Genomic DNA, 17,987 nt, shown 5'->3' on the forward strand with positions numbered 1-17,987 from the left:
TCATGCCAATTTTAGTGGAAGTTTCCCTGTTTCTCATCAGCCACAATATGTCTCTTATATCCCTAAGCTATTAAAGGAAGCTTTCCGTGACCATTTGCTGTTGATGACAGTGCATGATATATGACATCTTTGTGCATTTACTGTATACAGAACTGATCAGTGCACACTAACAGTGCACACTCCTGTGTTATGTCCTAGTCAAAGCAGACTAGTGAGACAAGAGACTGAAAAACAATTAATGAAGAGAAAGGCTAGACCTCTGTATAGAGTGCTGAGTTTAGGACCTGAGTTTAGGAGCTCTTCTGAGGTTGATAAACAACCCCTGCTCCATTTCTTTTATTTAATGTGTTGCTTCTTGTTTTGGTTTAGTCTCCTACTGCTGCATGTCCATTTAATTCTCTTTACGGCCAGCACAAATTATATCCAATTTTCTTGTTCCCATTGTAGCCTGAGATTATGGTTAGCTATGAATATGCAGGAGGTTTATGAAATGTTTTAATTGGAAGCCCCCTTTCATTTAGGGCCCTTGACCTGAAGATTCTATGCTCTAACAGTTTGAGACAGAATGTAATTTTCGTTGTTGTTTCACTTTTTGGTTTGCTACTGTTCATTCTTGTTGATATAATTGTTCAATTATGGAAAGAACATGCATCATAAGAGAGCCATGGAAATGCCTCTCTTAAACATATTAACTCTTTCCCACAATCTTGACAACAGCCCAAGCCAGCTGCTAATCTGTATTTAAAAAAAAAATTTAAAAAAATGTTTGGGTTTTATGTTCAATTTATTTATTAGGTTATGATGTTGATTGAAATTTGGAGATTGAATCCAAAAAAGACCTTGCCCCCTTTATATGGGATTTTAAGAATGAATGCATTCTTTTTGGCCAGTGTTTCTCAAACTGGGGTCGCCGTTTGTGTAGGGAAAGCCCCTGGCAGGCTAGGCCGGTTTGTTTACCTACCCCGTCCGCAGGTCCGTCTGATCGTAGCTCCCACTGGCCACGGTTCTCTGCTCCAGGCCAATGGGAGCTGCTGGAAGCAGCGCAGCCCAAGGGAAGTACTGGCCGCCGCTTCCAGCAGCTCCCATTGGCCTGCAGCGGCGAACCGCAGCCAGTGGGAGCCGCGATCAGCCGGACATGTGGATGGGCCAGGTAAACAAACTGGCCCGGCCCGCCAGGGGCTTTCCCTACACAAGCGGCGACCCCAGTTTGAGAAACACTGCTTTAGGCCAATAATAGCAGGCATGGGAGATTTTCAAGCTTTTTCTACATATAGCTGATACAAGGACATTAAAACTAACCCAGGAGGCCTCACCAAATGCTGTACTGAACGTTAATTCTCTGATATACCACAGCAGCAGCATTAAGATTCAAGCCACACCCCAGTATTTCGACAGAATATCAGGGTTGCCAGTGACAAAATAGAGCTGATGATTTTTTTTAAATTGAATTGAATAACCTCATCACAGAGTATTTGAGAAATTAATGACTGGCTAGAGTTAATGGTCCCTGAATGAAATTAAAGGCTCTGCCTCATGCCATCAATTTTCCTTGAAAGTCATTAATCCCCAGGAAATGCCCTTTCCCTGATTGTTATTGTTTAATTCTCTTTTACTTTGTGAACCAATGGGAATTTTTTCTTTATGTTTATAGGAGGTGCTCAAGTTAAAAATAGCAGATTTGGTTCTTGTTCTCCGTCGGGAAAAATATCTATATGAGAAAACAAGACTAAGTAGTTGTTTGTTTTGTTTTTTTTAATTAAGTTGCAGAAATTAAGCCGGCTTTACAGGTCACATTAACTTCTGTATTAGTCCTTTTGTTTTATTTATACAATCATCCATGCAAAGCAAACGAGATTTCAAGCAGAAGCCAGAATCAGTGTAAAACCGAGCTTCTGGAGCCTATTGCATAGATGCAAAAAAGATATTACATAAAATGACATATGAGGTCACTGTGACAACGACCAGAAAGGTTGAGTTGTTTTTATAGGGGATGGAGGGGTTCATGTTTGTAAATAAAGCTGGTCAGGAGAAGATTTATCCCCTACACACACAAACTATGAAAAAAAGACAGAAATGTAGGGCTGTCAATTAATTGCAGTTAACACATGCAATTAACTCAAAACAAATTAAGGTTTTTTTTAACGAGGGTTAATCGCATACCTCTGGAGATGAGACTTGGTAGCAGCCGAGCGGGGAGGGAGATATAGCTGGCCTTAAGGGTGGATGTGAGGGTCCACCACCCAAGGCACCCTGCTCAGGGGGCCATTGCTGCGTGCCTCCGGGACAGGGGTGCCCCTCCTTCTACTGCCCTGCTGCTCCCGCCTCCTCACCCCCCATGCCATGGCCTCTGGCCAAGATGCTCCGGACAAGCGGGGACGGATCTAGGAATTTTGCCGCCCCAAGCACGGCAGGCAGGCTGCCTTCCGTGGCTTGCCTGCGGACAGTCTGCTGGTCCCGCAGCTTCGGTGGACCTCCCGCCGAAGCCATGGGACCAGCGGACTCTCCGCAGGCAAGCCGCTGAGGGCAGCCTGCCTGCCGCCCTCGCAACGCCGGCAGAGCAACCCCCGCGGCTTGCCACCCTAAGCACGCGCTTGGCGTGCTGGGGCCTGGAGCCGCCCCTGCGGACAAGGACCCTGCCTCCTGTCTGTTGTGCAGTGCTGGGAGGACAGGACTGATGTCAGGGTGTCCCTCTTCCCCCACCCATGCAGGGGCGGCTCCAGGCCTCAGCACGCCTAGCGCGTGCTTGGGGCAGCAAGCCACAGGGGGCGCTCTGCCGGCGCCACAAGGGCGGCAGGCAGGCTGCCCTTGGCGGCTTGCTTGCGGAGGGTCCACTGGTCCCGCAGCTTCGGCGGGAGGTCCGCCAAAGCTGCGGGACCAGCAGACCGTCCGCAGGCAAGCTGCGGAAGGCAGCCTGCCTGCCGTGCTTGGGGTGGCAAAATTCCTAGAACTGCCCCTGCACCCATGTACCCATGTACCCAGTTGCCGCTGAGAGAGGGAGAGCCTGTCTGCTGGCTCAGGATTTAGTACTACCGCCAGCAGCTGCTGCTGGCTGAAAATGCGTTCAAGCATCTGAGTGCTCTGCTTAAAGAGATAGCGCTCCCCCAACACACACACACACACACAACCAAAATCTGAAATGGCACTCCTAGTGAGCCAGAAGTGGCCAGAGGGCTGTGGGACGGCCGTGGACTCTGGCAAGATGCAGCCCCTGTGCAACAGCACGGAGCCCACCTTTAGCCACAGGCTGAGTGCCAGGCACCACGAGCCCCATAGGATCTGATGGTAATTCTGTGTCTACTAGCTCAGGCTGTAAAAGAAAAATATAGTTTTTCAAGAGAATGGAAAATTTTTATCCAAAACTTTCATTTTCATCAAATGAAAATGCTTCAGCTTTCAGAAACCGAAAACAAAAATTTCAGTTTTTGGATATCAGATTTTAAAAAACCACCCTAAAATCTAAAATTTAGATTCTCTCTAAAAGGGTTTTAAAAAACCTTCCAGAACAAGATTTAAATCCATATTGGATGATTTTCTAAAAGAGATGTTCTAGTTCAAACAGGAATTATTTGGGGTAAGTTCAATGGCCTATATTATACAGGAGGTCAGACTAGATGATCATCCCTTCTGGCCTTGTATTTGTATTGATATAGCCATTCCTTTGAGTGGACATAAAGCCCAGCAAAGCATTCTGGTCAAGCTTATTTCAGCTTTCATGGGCTTCTCCACCTTATTAATTTTTTTAATCCAGAAAAATAAGCAATAGGAACATCTTTGTAATATAAAACATACAGTATATTAGTTCTGTAATACACACCTTCCAATGTACTCTCTTTATTACTCTTCACATCTCTTTTTGTCCAAAATCTATTTCTGCAAGGAGGACATCTACTATTTTGCAAGTGTGGAGACCTACTTAATATTCTGAGTGAAGGGCTCCTCTAAAAAGAAAGTTGCCTTTATTTTATTTCGGTGTGTTGGGAAACCAGATGGTCTGCATTAAATTCTAATTTAGCTGAGCCTCTCCCATGGATATGTTTTCTTTTGAGATCTGTAGTCATCTCCCATGAGTTGTATCTTAATGGTCCTCTTAATGGATTTGGAGGAATTAATAATTAACTAGCTATTTCCATATTCAAAAAGTTGGAGCTGGATCCCTACATAGATACAATTCCTGGCCCCTCTTCAGAATTTTTTTCCCTAGAAGACTAGACTTGCTGCATGCTGGACTTTGAAGCTCTGCACTAAATAAAGGAATTCCTAATCACATTGGTGTGCTAGTTTGGTTAAGCCCTCTCCCCAATCCTGGAGGGTCTTCCATTGTGAAGTTTACATTACACATTTTAGGTCTGGCATTTTGGTTGTTTTTTTGTTTGGTCTGTTTGTAGCATACAACTTTATGCTGGAATAACATCAGATCCTATGAGGCTTTGGTCAGTACTTGGTTGAGAGACCTCCAAGTTATACTTAGGTGTACTGCAACTAGTGGTGGTGTATATTCAGTAAGTGGTACTCTTCCCTCCTCAGCTAGTAATGAAACAATGGCTCAGGCTAGTGTTAGAGGCACTTTGCTGATGGAGGTGTGGATTTAGATAAAACATAAACACAAAGTCTTGAGATTTTTTAGACAAAGGAAACACAGTGGATCTAATTTACCTCGATTTCAGTAAGGCATTTGATATGGTTCCACATAGGGAAAAGATGGGGATCAATATGAAAATTGAAAGGTGCATAAGGAACTGGTTAAAGGGGAGACTACAATGGGTTATACTGAAAGGTGAACTGTCAAGTCGGAGGGAGGTTACTAGTGGAGTTCCTCAGGGATCGGTTTTGGGACCAATCTTATTTAATCTTTTTATTACTGACCTTGGCACAAAAAGCAGGAGTGTGCTAATAAAGTTTGCGGATGACACAAAGCTGGGAGGTATTGCCAATACAGAGAAGGACCGGGATATTATACAGGAAGATCTGGATGACCTTGTAAACTGGAGTAGTAGTAATAGGATGAAATTTAATAGTGAAAAGTTCAAGGTCATGCATTTAGGGATTAATAACAAGAATTTTTGTTATAAGTTGCAAAGAGTCCTGTGGCACCTTATAGACTAACAGACGTATTGGAGCATGAGCTTTCGTAACTGAATACCCACTTCATCGGATGCATGTGACACCCAGTCTATAAGGTGCCACAGGACTCTTTGCTGCTTTTACAGATCCAGACTAACACGGCTACCCCTCTGATACTTGTTATAAGTTGGGGACTCATCAGTTGGAAGTAACAGAGGAGGAGAAGGACCTTGGAGTATTGGTTGATCACAGGATGACTATGAGCCGCCAATGTGATATGGCCATGAAAAAAGCTAATGCAGTCTTGGGATACATCAAGCAAGGTATTTCTAGTAGCGATAAGGAGGTGTTGTACAAAGCACTAGTGAGACCTCATCTGGAATACTGTGTGCAGTTCTGGTCTCCCATGTTTAAGAAGGATGAATTCAAACTGGAACAGGTACAGAGAAGGGCTCCTAGGATGATCCGAGAAATGGAAAAGCTGTCTTATGACAGGAGACTCAAAGAGCTTGGCTTGTTTAACCTAACCAAAAGAAGGCTGAGGCGAGATATGATTGCTCTCTATAAATATATCAGAGGGATAAATACCAGGGAGGGAGAGGAATTATTTAAGCTCAGTACCAATGTGAACACAAGAACAAATGGATATAAACAGGAAGTTTAGACATGAAATTAGATGAAGGTTTCTAACCATCAGAGGAATGAAGTTCTGCAATAGCCTTCCAAGGGGAGCAGTGGGGGCAAAAGACATATCTGGCTTCAAGACTAAGCTTGATAAGTTTATGGAGGGGATGGTATGATGGGATAGCCTAATTCTGGCAATTAATTGATCTTTGACTATTAGTGGTAAATATGCCCAATGGCCTGTGATGGGATGTTAGATGGAGTGGGATCTGAGTTACTACAGAGAATTCATTTCTAGCTGGTGAGTCTTGCCCACATGCTCAGGGTTTGGCTGATCACCGTATTTGGGGTCGGGAAGGAATTTTCCTCCAGGGCAGATTGGCAGACGCCCTGGGGGGTTTTCGCCTTCCTCTGCAGCGTGGGGCACGGGTCACTTGCTGGAGGATTCTCTGCACCTTGAAGTCTTTAAACCATGGTTTGAGGACTTCAATAGCTCAGACATAGGTTAGGGGTTTGTTACAGGAGTGGGTGGGTGAGATTCTGTGGCCTGCATTGTGCAGGAGGTCAGACTATATGATCATAATGGTCCCTTCTGACCTTAAAATCTACGAGTCTATGAGTCTAAATCAGGGGTCGGCAACCGGTGGCTCGCGGCTCGCCAGGGTAAGCACCCTGGCGGGACGGCCCGGTTTGTTTATCTGCCGCGTCGGCAAGTTCGGCCGATCGCGGCTCCCACTGGCCGCGGTTCGCGGTCCCAGGCCAATGCGGGAGGCAGGAAGCGGTGCGAGCCGAGGGATGTTCTGGCCGCGGCTTCCTGCCTCCCGCATTGGCCTGGGACCGCGAACCGCAGCCAGTGGGAGCCGCGATCGGCCGAACTTGCCGACGCGGCAGATAAACAAACCGGGCCGTCCCGCCAGGGTGCTTACCCTGGCGAGCCGCGAGCCACCGGTTGCCGATCCCTGGTCTAAATGAACGGAGAAAATGTTAGCAAATTCTGGTGGGATTTTCACCAGTAACAAGCTAACTGTGTCTCCCATTTGGAGAGCTACGTCAAACAGAGTTGCTCTTTTGCATCCTGTAAACTGATTTCAGCTGCCCAGTCTTACAATACTGTGTCAACAAAGTGCTTTGTGTGGCAAATGTCATTGTGTTCTAGAACTGTTATTACTATCTCATTGTAGTACATCTTTACATTTCTGATTCTGCTGCTTGCAGAGCCTGGCAGTCATTTTATGTTCAGTTAAGTGCAGCTACATACACACTTTTATTGACCCTTCTGTTCTTTCTTTATTTGTTCTTTTAATCTAAAATAAATCAATCAGATTGAAACTATCTGTTTGCTCCTACTCATATGAGTTAATCCCATTGGCTTTTATGGACATGTTCACATGAATTGGTGTTTAAAGGATATGGCCCTATAACTGTTAGCAAAACACTGGCTAATTTGAAAAGTTTTTAGAAAATCATCTGTTGCCAAAAACTTAAGAAGGTTTATTTTAAATAAAAAGAAAATAAATATTTAATATTGTTTTTACAAGAATGATATTTTTAGTTATTGCAAGAGTTGATTTCATTTGCTTATTCCACATCATTCTGGACAAGAGAAAATCACGGTCATGAAAATTCTTCTAATGTCCTATATTAAAAGCATTCAAACTGAATTAAAGAACATAATTCATATTCATTTCTAATGCCCTTGCCAAAAATTACATTGTTGGCCTCTGACTGTATCCATATTTTAAAAACAGGTGTGTTGACTCATACTTTGAGCAGTACTAGCAGAAATCTTGGAGTAGTTCCAGTCCGATAGTACATAGCTAACCCAAGTCCATTACTACTTTGAGACTATCCTCTGCTGTCAGGCAGAACATTCTTTATGAAAATGTAGAGTATTGTTTTAATATAATATTCCAGGGAGATTACTAACATCATGTGCAAAGACTAAGGAATGATTCATGGCTGTACAATTATCTCCCAAGATTTAATCGTTTCACAGCTAACATTGTTGGTGTATTGGAAAGCTTTTCTGATAGCAAAAGCAGCAGTCCCCTAAAATGGTGATTTTCCTGGGAATGTAGCTGAATGTAGCCCTGGAAGATTTACTGATTTGGAAAACATATGACTTTTCCTTCACATTTTGAACATTGTTGTTGACCAGAATAAGAGTGTTTGCTTTAGCAACCTAATGTCAGTGTTAGGTAGAGTAACATCATTATCTTATAAATAATTAGAAATAAATGTAATTATTTCTAGGCTATTTCTATTATCTATCTAGCAGTTTGCATATTTTTAAAGTGATACAGATTCTAGGACACAGATAGGTATGGTATTTTGCACACGATCCTATATTCTATGCATTTTAATTTTCTAATTATTTCTACTTAAAAATGCACCTAACTAGTAACCTGAAGACATATACAAACTTCTGTTATTTTATAATTTTAAAGGGGACCAAATGTCAACAGAAAACTTCCCGCAACCATATTCTCCATCAACTCAGGCCTTTTCCTAGCCCTCTCAAGAAAGTCTGGGAGAACACACAGGCCTTGCAGTGGTACCTCAAAGTCAACATATCCAGGCTCTGGTGAACCCATGGAAGAAGATACCATTACTGAGACTGATCTGCCTAAAGCCCCATGCATTAACTCAAGAGATTGCGAGCTCAAATTCCTCAATTTTCTTAGCTGCCACAGTTTCACCTGAAGGGAAAGGTAGTCTCTGAGATCACAGGCACTGACTTGTAAAGCACCGTGTTTGTAAAGCACCATGTACATTTATGAAGTTATATGAATGATTTAATTTAGTAACAACCATAAACCTTTTTGTAATCTAAGTAATCTCCAATATTTGAAAGCCTGAAGAAAAGACATGAATGTTAAAAGTAGTAACACTTCTATGGATTTAATTAGTATTTATTAGTAGTAATAGTAGTATTATCATAGCACTAGGAGGACCCTATTGTGCTAGGCACTGTACAAACACAGAATAAAAAGACAGCTCCTGCCCCAAATAGTTTACAATCTAAGTACAGAACAAGAGGCAACAGTGGGATATAGACCAGCGAGCGGGGGGGATTCGAAGGAAACAATGAGACAGTATTAGTCAGCATGTTAGGCTGTGGGCTCAGCATCTCAGGCATCTCAGCAAAGGAGAGTTTTAAGGAGGCATCTGAAGGAGAATAATGAGGATAATGAGGTCTTGCAGCTGTTTCCAGGGAGTTCTTCCCAAGTGTGAGGAACAGCACAGGAGAAAGAAAAAGGGTGTTTGAAAATTTGACAAGTTGGCAATAGAGGCTGGCATCACAGACCAAACAGAGGTGGGAGTCAACATTTTGATACTGAATGAGATGGCCGAGACAATAGAGAACAGAAAGCCAGTGGTGGGATTCAAAGAGAGGCATGGCATGGTCAAACCAACCATCTAGGAGAATGATCTTTGTAGCAGCATTATGAATGGACATGATTGGTGCAAGATTGCATTTGTCTAGGCCAGAAAAGAATGGTGCAGTAATCAAAATTCAAGATGATGAGAGCTAGAAGGAGAGTTTTAGCTGTGTGGATGGATAGGTAAAGCCATATCTTAAGAGATGTTATGCAGAAAGCAGCTGTAACTGTTGGGACCTATGATCATGCTAAAAAAGCTTACCACAGATCACCCCAACTCCAATGGCTCGCTCTGGTAGATGTCAGTCCTTCAAAACTCACAACTAGGTTTCTCCTGTGGTTACAAGTACATAACTTTCAGATTCTTTATACAGCTCGGGCCTTTGATCTCCAGTCTCTGGGAACAGCAGACAACGACCCTCTCCTCCGGATGTAGCTTCAAAAGGCTGGGGTTTTGCCTAACCAGAGGTGGGGAATTTGCATTAACCTCTTCCTAGGTATTCCCTAGGAAATCCACTTCACACTTATTGGTCCAAAAGTATATTCTTGTCTGGCAAATTTTCAACATAGTCCTTTCAACTCCCAGGCCTCACATCACATCTTCCCCTAGAGAGGTTATATACAATCCCCTGACCCATGATAATATGTCAATTTAATACAATAAGGTTTTTCAAGGATATTGCAGGAAATTTCTATATGAGGGCTGGTCTACACTACAGGGGGAAATCGATCTAAGATACTCAACTTCAGCTACGTGAATAATGTAGCTGAAGTCGAAGTATCTTAGATCGAATTACCTACCATCCTCACGGCGCGGGATCGACGTCCGCGGCTCCCCATGTCGACTCCGCTACCGCCGTTCAGGTTGGTGGAGTTCCGGAGTCGACAGGAGCTCATTCAGGGATCGATATATCGCGTCTAGATGAGACACGATATAGCAATCCCCGAGAAATCGATTGCTACCCGCCGATACGGCGGGTAGTGAAGACGTACCCTGAGTCACAACAGCTAGCAGGGGAAACCGAGACTCAGGCCTTGTCTACACTACAAGACTATTTCGAATCTACTTAAGTCGAATTTGTGGATTCGACCTTATGAAGTCGAATTTGTGTATCCACAGTAAATACACTAATTCGAATTTCTGAGTCCACAGTAACGGGGCTGGGGTCGACTTTGGAAGCGGTGCACTGTGGGAAGCTATCCCACAGTTCCCGCAGTCCCCGCTGGCCATTGGAATGCTGGGTAGAGCTCCCAATGCCTCCTGGGGGAAAAATGTGTCGAGGGTGCTTTTGGGTAACTGTTGTCATTGAACCGTCAATCACGCCCTCCCTCCCTGAAAGCTCCGACGGGAAATCTGTTCGCGCCCTTCTCTTGTCAGTTACAGCGCGTACGCCACAGCACTGCGAGCATGGAGCCCGCTGCGATCATCGCTGCACTTATGGCCGTTGTCAACTCCTCGCACCTTATCGTCCACCTCTTCCACAGTCAGCTGCTGAGAAATCGGGCGAGGAGGCTCCGGCAGCGCGGTGAGGACAGGAATTCACAGAGTGGCGCAGACCTCTCACAAAGCAGGGTACACCGCGCCGTGGAGATCATGGTGGCAATGGGTCAAGTTCATGGTGTGGAACCCATTCTGGGCCCGGGAAACAAGCACGGACTGGTGGGACCGCATAGTGCTGCAGGTCTGGGATGAATCACAGTGGCTGCGAAACTTCAGAATGCGTAAGGGCACTTTCCTTGAACTCTGTGACTTGCTGTCCCCTGCCCTGAAGCGCCAGGACACCCAGATGCGAGCAGCCCTGAGTGTGCAGAAGCGAGTGGCCACAGCCCTCTGGAAACTTGCAACGCCAGACAGCTACCGGTCAGTAGCGAACCACTTTGGCGTGGGCAAATCTACCGTGGGGGTTGCTGTGATTGAAGTAGCCCACGCAATCGTTGAGCAACTTCTCTCAAAGGTAGTGACTCTCGGAAACATCCAGGACATCATAGATGGCTTCGCCGCGATGGGATTCCCAAACTGCGGTGGGGCTATAGATGGGACTCACATCCCTATCCTGGCACCAGCCCACCAGGCCAGCGAGTACATTAACCGAAAGGGCTACTTTTCAATGGTGCTGCAAGCACTGGTAGACCATAGGGGACGTTTTACCAACATCTTTGTTGGGTGGGCGGGCAAGGTTCATGACGCGCGTGTGTTCAGGAACTCTGGTCTGTTTAAACGCCTCCAGGCAGGTACTTTCTTCCCGGACCACAAAATAACGGTTGGGGATGTGCAGATGCCTACAGTGATCCTCGGGGACCCAGCCTACCCGCTAATGCCCTGGCTCATGAAGCCCTATACAGGCGCCTTGGACAGAGAGAAGGAACTCTTCAACTACCGGCTGAGCAAGTGCAGAATGGTGGTGGAGTGTGCTTTCGGATGTCTCAAGGGGAGATGGCGGAGCTTACTGACTCGCTCGGACATCAGTGAAAAGAATATTCCCGTAGTTATTGCTGCTTGCTGTGTGCTACACAATCTCTGTGAGAGCAAGGGCGAGACCTTTTTGTCAGGATGGGAGGTTGAGGCAAATCGCCTGGCTGCAGTTTACGCTCAGCCAGACACCCGTGCCGAGAGAATATCCCAGCGGGAAGCGCTGTGTATCCGGGAGGCTTTGAAAGCAAGTTTCCTCGGAGAGCAGGGTAACCTATGACTCTCCACTTGCTTTCAAGAGAAACTGACCCTGGGCCTGTGTCTGTATGTGTCGATTTCGATCTGCGGTTACATACCCCGTTCTCCAAGTTTCCCCCACTTCCAAAGCACGTTTTAAAGCAAATTAATTGTTACACTCATTATTAATAAATCTTTGTTTTACTTTGCATTTCTGTTCAGGTGTTGAAACATGGACGCATACTGTGCTGGGCACGGTGTGCACTGATGTACAGACCGCTTGTTCCATAGAGGAATGACATCCTCCTGCTCCTACATAGGTCTCTGGGGTGGGGGACGGTTGCAAGTGGTTGTGCATGAAGGGGAGGGATTGCAGGAAGGGGTGGGTTTGCAGGAAGGGGCGAGTGGTGCCTTCTTTGGATAGGGGTTTGGATGATGGCAGTGGGCTGCGGGTTTGGGCGTAGGAAGGGGTGAGGGGTGTGGGGGAAGGGTGAGCATCTGTCCGTGGATGAGGGCTCTTGTTGGGGCTCAGGGCAGCGGAGAGGCTCGTTGCTACAGTGGAAGTGCATGGTAAGGGCAGCGTGCCTTAACATTAACGGGGTGGCAGGCGCTAGGACCCTGGACAAGCATACACATCACAGAATGACCCGGGGCAGCATACACCACACAGAGTGACCCTGGTGCCTACTGACTGCAGTGTGTGTGTGCCCTGCAGTTGATCATGGCCCCAAGTCTGTACCCTGGTAATGTAGGCTATACCGTGCAATTATAAATCCCCTCCCCCCCCCATACACAAAAAAATCCTCTGACACGAAAGACGTGACCGAAACAGTGAATAACAGCAAACAGCTTTTAATAATCTAATACACACTGGGGGGATGAAACTTGGATTTGGGACTGGGTGAGCCTGTAAGGGAAGCACTTCTACAAATTTATAGCGTGAGAGGTGTGTGGTACATTAGCGCTATGCAGTGGTGCAGTGACAGTTCTCACGGCCCCTACCGCCCCTCCGTCTTGTACTTTTGGGTGAGGGGGGGGCAGGACTTCTTGGCGGGGGAGGGCGGTTGCAGATACACTGCAGGGGGGCTCTGTCCTCCTGCCTGCGGTCCTGCAGAACATCAACAAGGCGCCGGAGCGTGTCCGTTTGCTCCCTCATTAGCCCAAGCAGCGTTTGAGTCGCCTGCTGGTCTTCCTGCCGCCACCTGTCCTCCCGTTTGATGTGTGTGCGATGCTGTTGACATAGGGTCTCCCTCCACTGTCTCTGCTCTGCCGCCTCGGCTCTGGAGCAGGCCATCAGTTCCGCGAACATCTCATCCTTAGTCTTTTTCTTTCGCCGCCTAATCTGCGCCAGCCTCTGCGAGGGGGATGCCGGGGCAGTCCGGGAAAGAGCCGAAGCTGTGTGATGGGAAAAGTAACTGATTTCCTTGAACAGATACATGTTTGCGAACAGTGAACACAGTCTAGTCAGTTTCTCTGAACAAGACCATACAGGGCAACAAGTCTCACGAGATCTCAGGACAAGTTCGAGATTTCGGAATACGCTCTCATTGGCTGCGGCATTGCACAGGAGAGCAGACAAGTGGGGAGAGACAGCTGAATCCGTCTAGCAGACAGTCCTGGTAAGCCTTACAGTACATTCTGCTTATCAGTTAATGGATAGCTGTGCCCTCCCGCTAAAGGCAATCTGGAAATCATATACTCTGACCCTTTTCCAGCCACTCCCGCCAGTGCACGGGAAAGATCAATGTATGCTTTTCCTATGTGGCCTACAACACGTGGCTGTTAAGCGAGGGTCATTGTTATGCAAAGTAAAAGTCAACCATTCACAACAGTAACAATACACTAATTGCCCTAATTAGATGCAGCATTTCATGAACGAGATCACCCTGATGCGGGTCCCTCGGAGTCACAAAGAGCGGATGCTAAGGGAAGCCCTGCAGAGACCAGGACCATATGCGGCCATGCTTGTGGAGGCGATGATTCCCATGTACATAAGGATGTCCTGGCGCGGAAGAGTGTGCTTCCACAGAGCACCCAACAAGGCACCTCTCCCCAGGAACCTCCTGCGGAGGCTTTTCGAGGACCTAAATGAGACCTTTCTTGAATTGTCCCTGGAGGATTATTGTTCAATCCCTATATGTGTGGACCTACTTTTCATATCGTTTTTAATTGAAAATTTTATATATAGTATTTCTATTTTTTTATACCTGTTTTATAAAAAATAAATGTTTACATGTTTATAGCACTTACCGCCTGATCCTTCCCCTGATTCAGAGTCCGGGTTAACGGCCGGGGAGGGTTGGTAGGGGATCTCTGTGAGGGTGATGAAGAGATCCTGGCTGTCAGGGAAAGCGGTATTGTGTTCGCTGTCGCCTGCGCCGTCCTCCACAGACCCTTCCTCATCTTCCCCATCGGCGAACATCGAGGAGGAACTGTCCAGGTTCACTATGCCATCCACTGAGTCCACGGTCACTGGTGGGGCAGTGGTGGCAGACCCACCTAGAATGGCATGCAGTGCCTCGTAGAAGCGGCATGTCTGGGGAAGGGCTCCGGAGCGTCCGTTTGCCGCTCTGACTTTTTGGTAGCCTTGTCTCAGGTCCTTGATTTTCACGCGGCACTGCATTGCATCCCAGCTGTATCCTTTCTCTATCATTGCTTTGGAGACCTTCTCGAAGGTCTTTGCATTCCGCTTGCTGAAGCGCAGCTCCGACAGCACAGACTCCTCGCCCCACACACCGATCAGATCCAGGACTTCCCGGTCTGTCCATGCTGGGGACCTCTTTCTATTCTTGGATTGGCCGGACTCCTCTGCTGGAGAGCTCTGCATCGTTGCAGGTGCTGCGGAGCTCGCCCCGATGTCCAGCCAGGACGTCAGATTCAAAGTGCCCAGACAGGAAAATGAATTCAAATTTTCCCGGGTCATTTCCTGTGTGGCTGGTCAGAGAATCCAAGCTCCGACTGCTGTCCAGAGCGTCAACAGAGTGGTGCACTGTGGGATAGCTCCCGGAGCTACTAAGTTCGATTTGCATCCACACCTAGCCTAATTCGAGCTAGCCATGTCGAATTTAGCGTTACTCCACCTGTCGAGGTGGAGTACCGAATTCGAACTAAAGAGCCCTCTAGTTCGAATTAAATGGCTTCCTGGTGTGGACGGTTGAGCGGTTAGTTCGAATTAACGCTGCTAAATTCGAATTAAAGTCCTAGTGTAGACCAGGCCTCAGAATGGGTAAGTAACATGTCCAAGGTCACAAGGCAGGCCTGATTCTCCACTGTGTTATACTTTGCATAGTAATTTATACATGTAAATGAGTGAAACTAAACTTCCTATTTGTCAAAGCTGCATTTAACAATATGCTCAGTTTTGCATTTGTAATAATTTGCCAGTTAGCAAAGCGTCATATGTTGTTTCAATAGTTAATTGATCTGGTAATTCTATCATTTTTGTGGTTATCTTTCTTAAACTAAGTCCTTTCCCCTTAGAATCAGTGCTTGCTATGCAGTGTGGTTTATGTAACTGGTTTGATCATGAAATTTTTAGCAGTTCTGGAAGTGTTAAGAAGATGTAAATTATATACACATGCATACATATACATTTGATTTACACCCACTTTAAGACCACTTGACACTGGCGAAGTGATATAAAGGGGCCTCACTGTAAATGAGAATCAGATCATCTATGCATACTCATGGCAGAAGATACACTTCCCACTGGGAGCAAAGATGACAGACTCACACCCTTATGGAGTTAATTTCAAAACAAACTGAATTATTTTGCCTCGTGTGACATTTGACTACATCATCACGTTTCTATTTTACACCAATGTAGTTTTTATTGAGGCATCTATTTCTGCAGTCTGCTGTTCCCAGATTGACAATGCTGAAGAAGCAGCCAGCACTCAGTACATGGTCTCGCATCACTCAGCAGGGACCTCTTTGGCTTTTTCAGTGTGTGTTGCAGCCAGGCTCCAAAAGAAGTCCCTTCTGTTCAGTCCTCTTCAGCCAGAAGGATTGTGATAGCAACAGAGGACTTCAGGAGGGGATTTGAAGTATGTGTTGAGCGGGTAGGGGAGGGAAATGGGTGGGATCTTTAGAGCTTACTTTAACATTGAAAATTGCCATGTTTTGGTAGTCAAGGAAAAGTTCCATGCTAACGCCAGAGATATTAACAGTCCTAATGGGTTTCCTAGCATAATAATGCTTACAACGATAGCTTTAGCAGACTAAAACTAAGATCTCAAATATTATATTACTATATTTCTCATATACACACATAATCAGAGGCTAAATTCTGCCCTCATTTTACATCCAGGCAACCCCCACTAGATTCACATTGGTGGTAAGAATTCAATTTTTATTTTTTTATAATTTTGACAGATAGTATCAATGGTTTTATCTACAGAAATATTAACAGTTGTGTGAAATTATGGGTTGTAAGCATTTTTTATCTTTATCGTTTTTAATTTTCAGTTATGGGGAGGGTGTCAGACAATTGCTATATAACCATTAATACACAAATTGTCAACATCAGATGTCAAAATATACAAAGTAAATATCTTGAAATCAAATTCTAATCAGTCCTCAAGCAACATTTTTCATACTTTGTCTATCTGTGAATTTTGATTGTTATTGATGGAAATATATTTTCATCAGTTTGTGTGTGTAATTGATGTTTGTTGACATTTATTGATGAAATTCCAATCTTTCCAAGCCTAGGTGTAAGTGAGAGCAAAATTTTGTCAGCTGAAGACATTGGGGTTGTATGGATGTAACTGAGGGTATGTCTACTAAACAACTACACACCTGTGATTGGCCTGTGCTCACTGACTTGGGCTCACAGGGCTCAGGCTGCAGGGTTGTTTCATTGCTGTGTAGACTTCCAGGCTCAGGGACCCTCCCACCTTGCAGGGTCCTAGAGCCCAGCCTCCAACCCAAGCCTGGAAGTCTACACTACAACAAAACAGCCCCACTGGTGTCTAGTTGCTGTGTAGATTTACGCTGAGGGGAGAAAATTGTTCCACAATATATAAGCAGGAGCAAAAGCAAAAGGGTTGGGGAAACAAAAGGAAAAACAGAAAAGGGGTGTTTTGACTTGATTTCCAGCCTGACCAGGAACAGGAACTACTGGAAAGTTCTCTCTCTATCTGTCATTACCTTACAAGAACCATTGTTCTGATTTGATTACTAGCCCCATTTTGCTGACCCAAGGATAAGAATCTGAATTCTAAGGTATTCATCCAAATCAAAATGAACCTATGAACCTTTTGAGGTTCACCCATCACTAACTACTAAAAATGTGAAAGTGAGCTCTATATAGCTTGTGTACCTATCAGTGGGAGTCCTGGAAAAAACAGATCACTGTGCATCTTATTTCATTAAGTTGAACACTAAAATAACAAAAATAACTAAACACCTGTTAGCAGTGAAGATAGCTTGCAGATAGCTGCAATGTTCAAATAACTGAGAAATGCCTTACACATGCTAAAAATTATTTCCAAAAGCTGAAGACACTAGAAAATGATATAGCTACACTAACCAGAATACTTTTACATATAGAATTTCAAATAATGTAGTACACCCCACAATGCACCTGTTACTCCCAAACAGGAAGGCTAAAGCATGATACTGGTAAGATAAGAACAAACTGCCTAGGATGTATACCCTGAATACTGTAGCAAGCCCATACTTCACATTCAACCCATATTTCTCATTCTGTCATCAAAACAACTTTAGCTTTAAATTCCTGCTGGAGTCCCTGGATGCAATAAAGCACAGTGTCCTAACATGAAGGTCTTAATCATGCCTTCCAGGCACTGGCCTACATTGGGGAGTCATGTGGAGCCGCACCCTCTGAGAGGGAGCTGTATCCATGAGGATAATGCAGCATACTCACTTCTCTAGGCCCTGGCAGCTCTGCTGGAACTCTCTGTTCCTTTGGGTTGGGTTGGGTTGGGTTGGGTTGTCTCCCCATGTGCATTAGGAAGGAGCACTACTGTGCTACACTGAGCACAGGAACTTCAGCTATGCCTGATTCTTGCATGGGGGTCCATGAAGACTCTTATTGTCTTCTGCTACACCTGTGCAATAGGCAGGCACAATTTATCCCACATCCATTTGATCCATAGAAATGCTGTAAATAGGGCATAAGGATAGACGTGTCATTAAACCACATGAATGGGAGTCAAGAAATCAAGGTTTGGTTCCCAGTTCTCTCAATGGTCTCACTGGGTGACATTGGGCAAGCCATTAACTTTTGGGTGCCTTAGTTTTCCAAG

At 45.3% G+C, this 17,987-nt stretch overlaps 1 protein-coding gene across 2 annotated transcripts in view; it reads left to right on the forward strand.

Annotated features, from left to right (window-relative positions):
* Positions 1 to 17,987, forward strand: part of DLC1 (DLC1 Rho GTPase activating protein) — a 374,569-nt gene that overhangs the window by 275,569 nt on the left and 81,013 nt on the right. Inside the window, exon 6 of one of the 2 annotated variants that reach the window (XM_045018650.1) lies at positions 8,133 to 8,458. The exons of the other annotated variant lie outside the window; for it this stretch is intronic. Coding sequence (XP_044874585.1) covers positions 8,133 to 8,197 — 65 coding nt within the window. The 3' untranslated portion in view covers positions 8,198 to 8,458. Of the gene's footprint in view, positions 1 to 8,132; positions 8,459 to 17,987 lie in introns of those variants that run through there. 2 annotated transcript variants of the gene reach the window in all.

Source organism: Mauremys mutica, chromosome 5 (assembly GCF_020497125.1).
Source record: "Mauremys mutica isolate MM-2020 ecotype Southern chromosome 5, ASM2049712v1, whole genome shotgun sequence".
NCBI classification, from domain to species: domain Eukaryota; kingdom Metazoa; phylum Chordata; order Testudines; family Geoemydidae; genus Mauremys; species Mauremys mutica.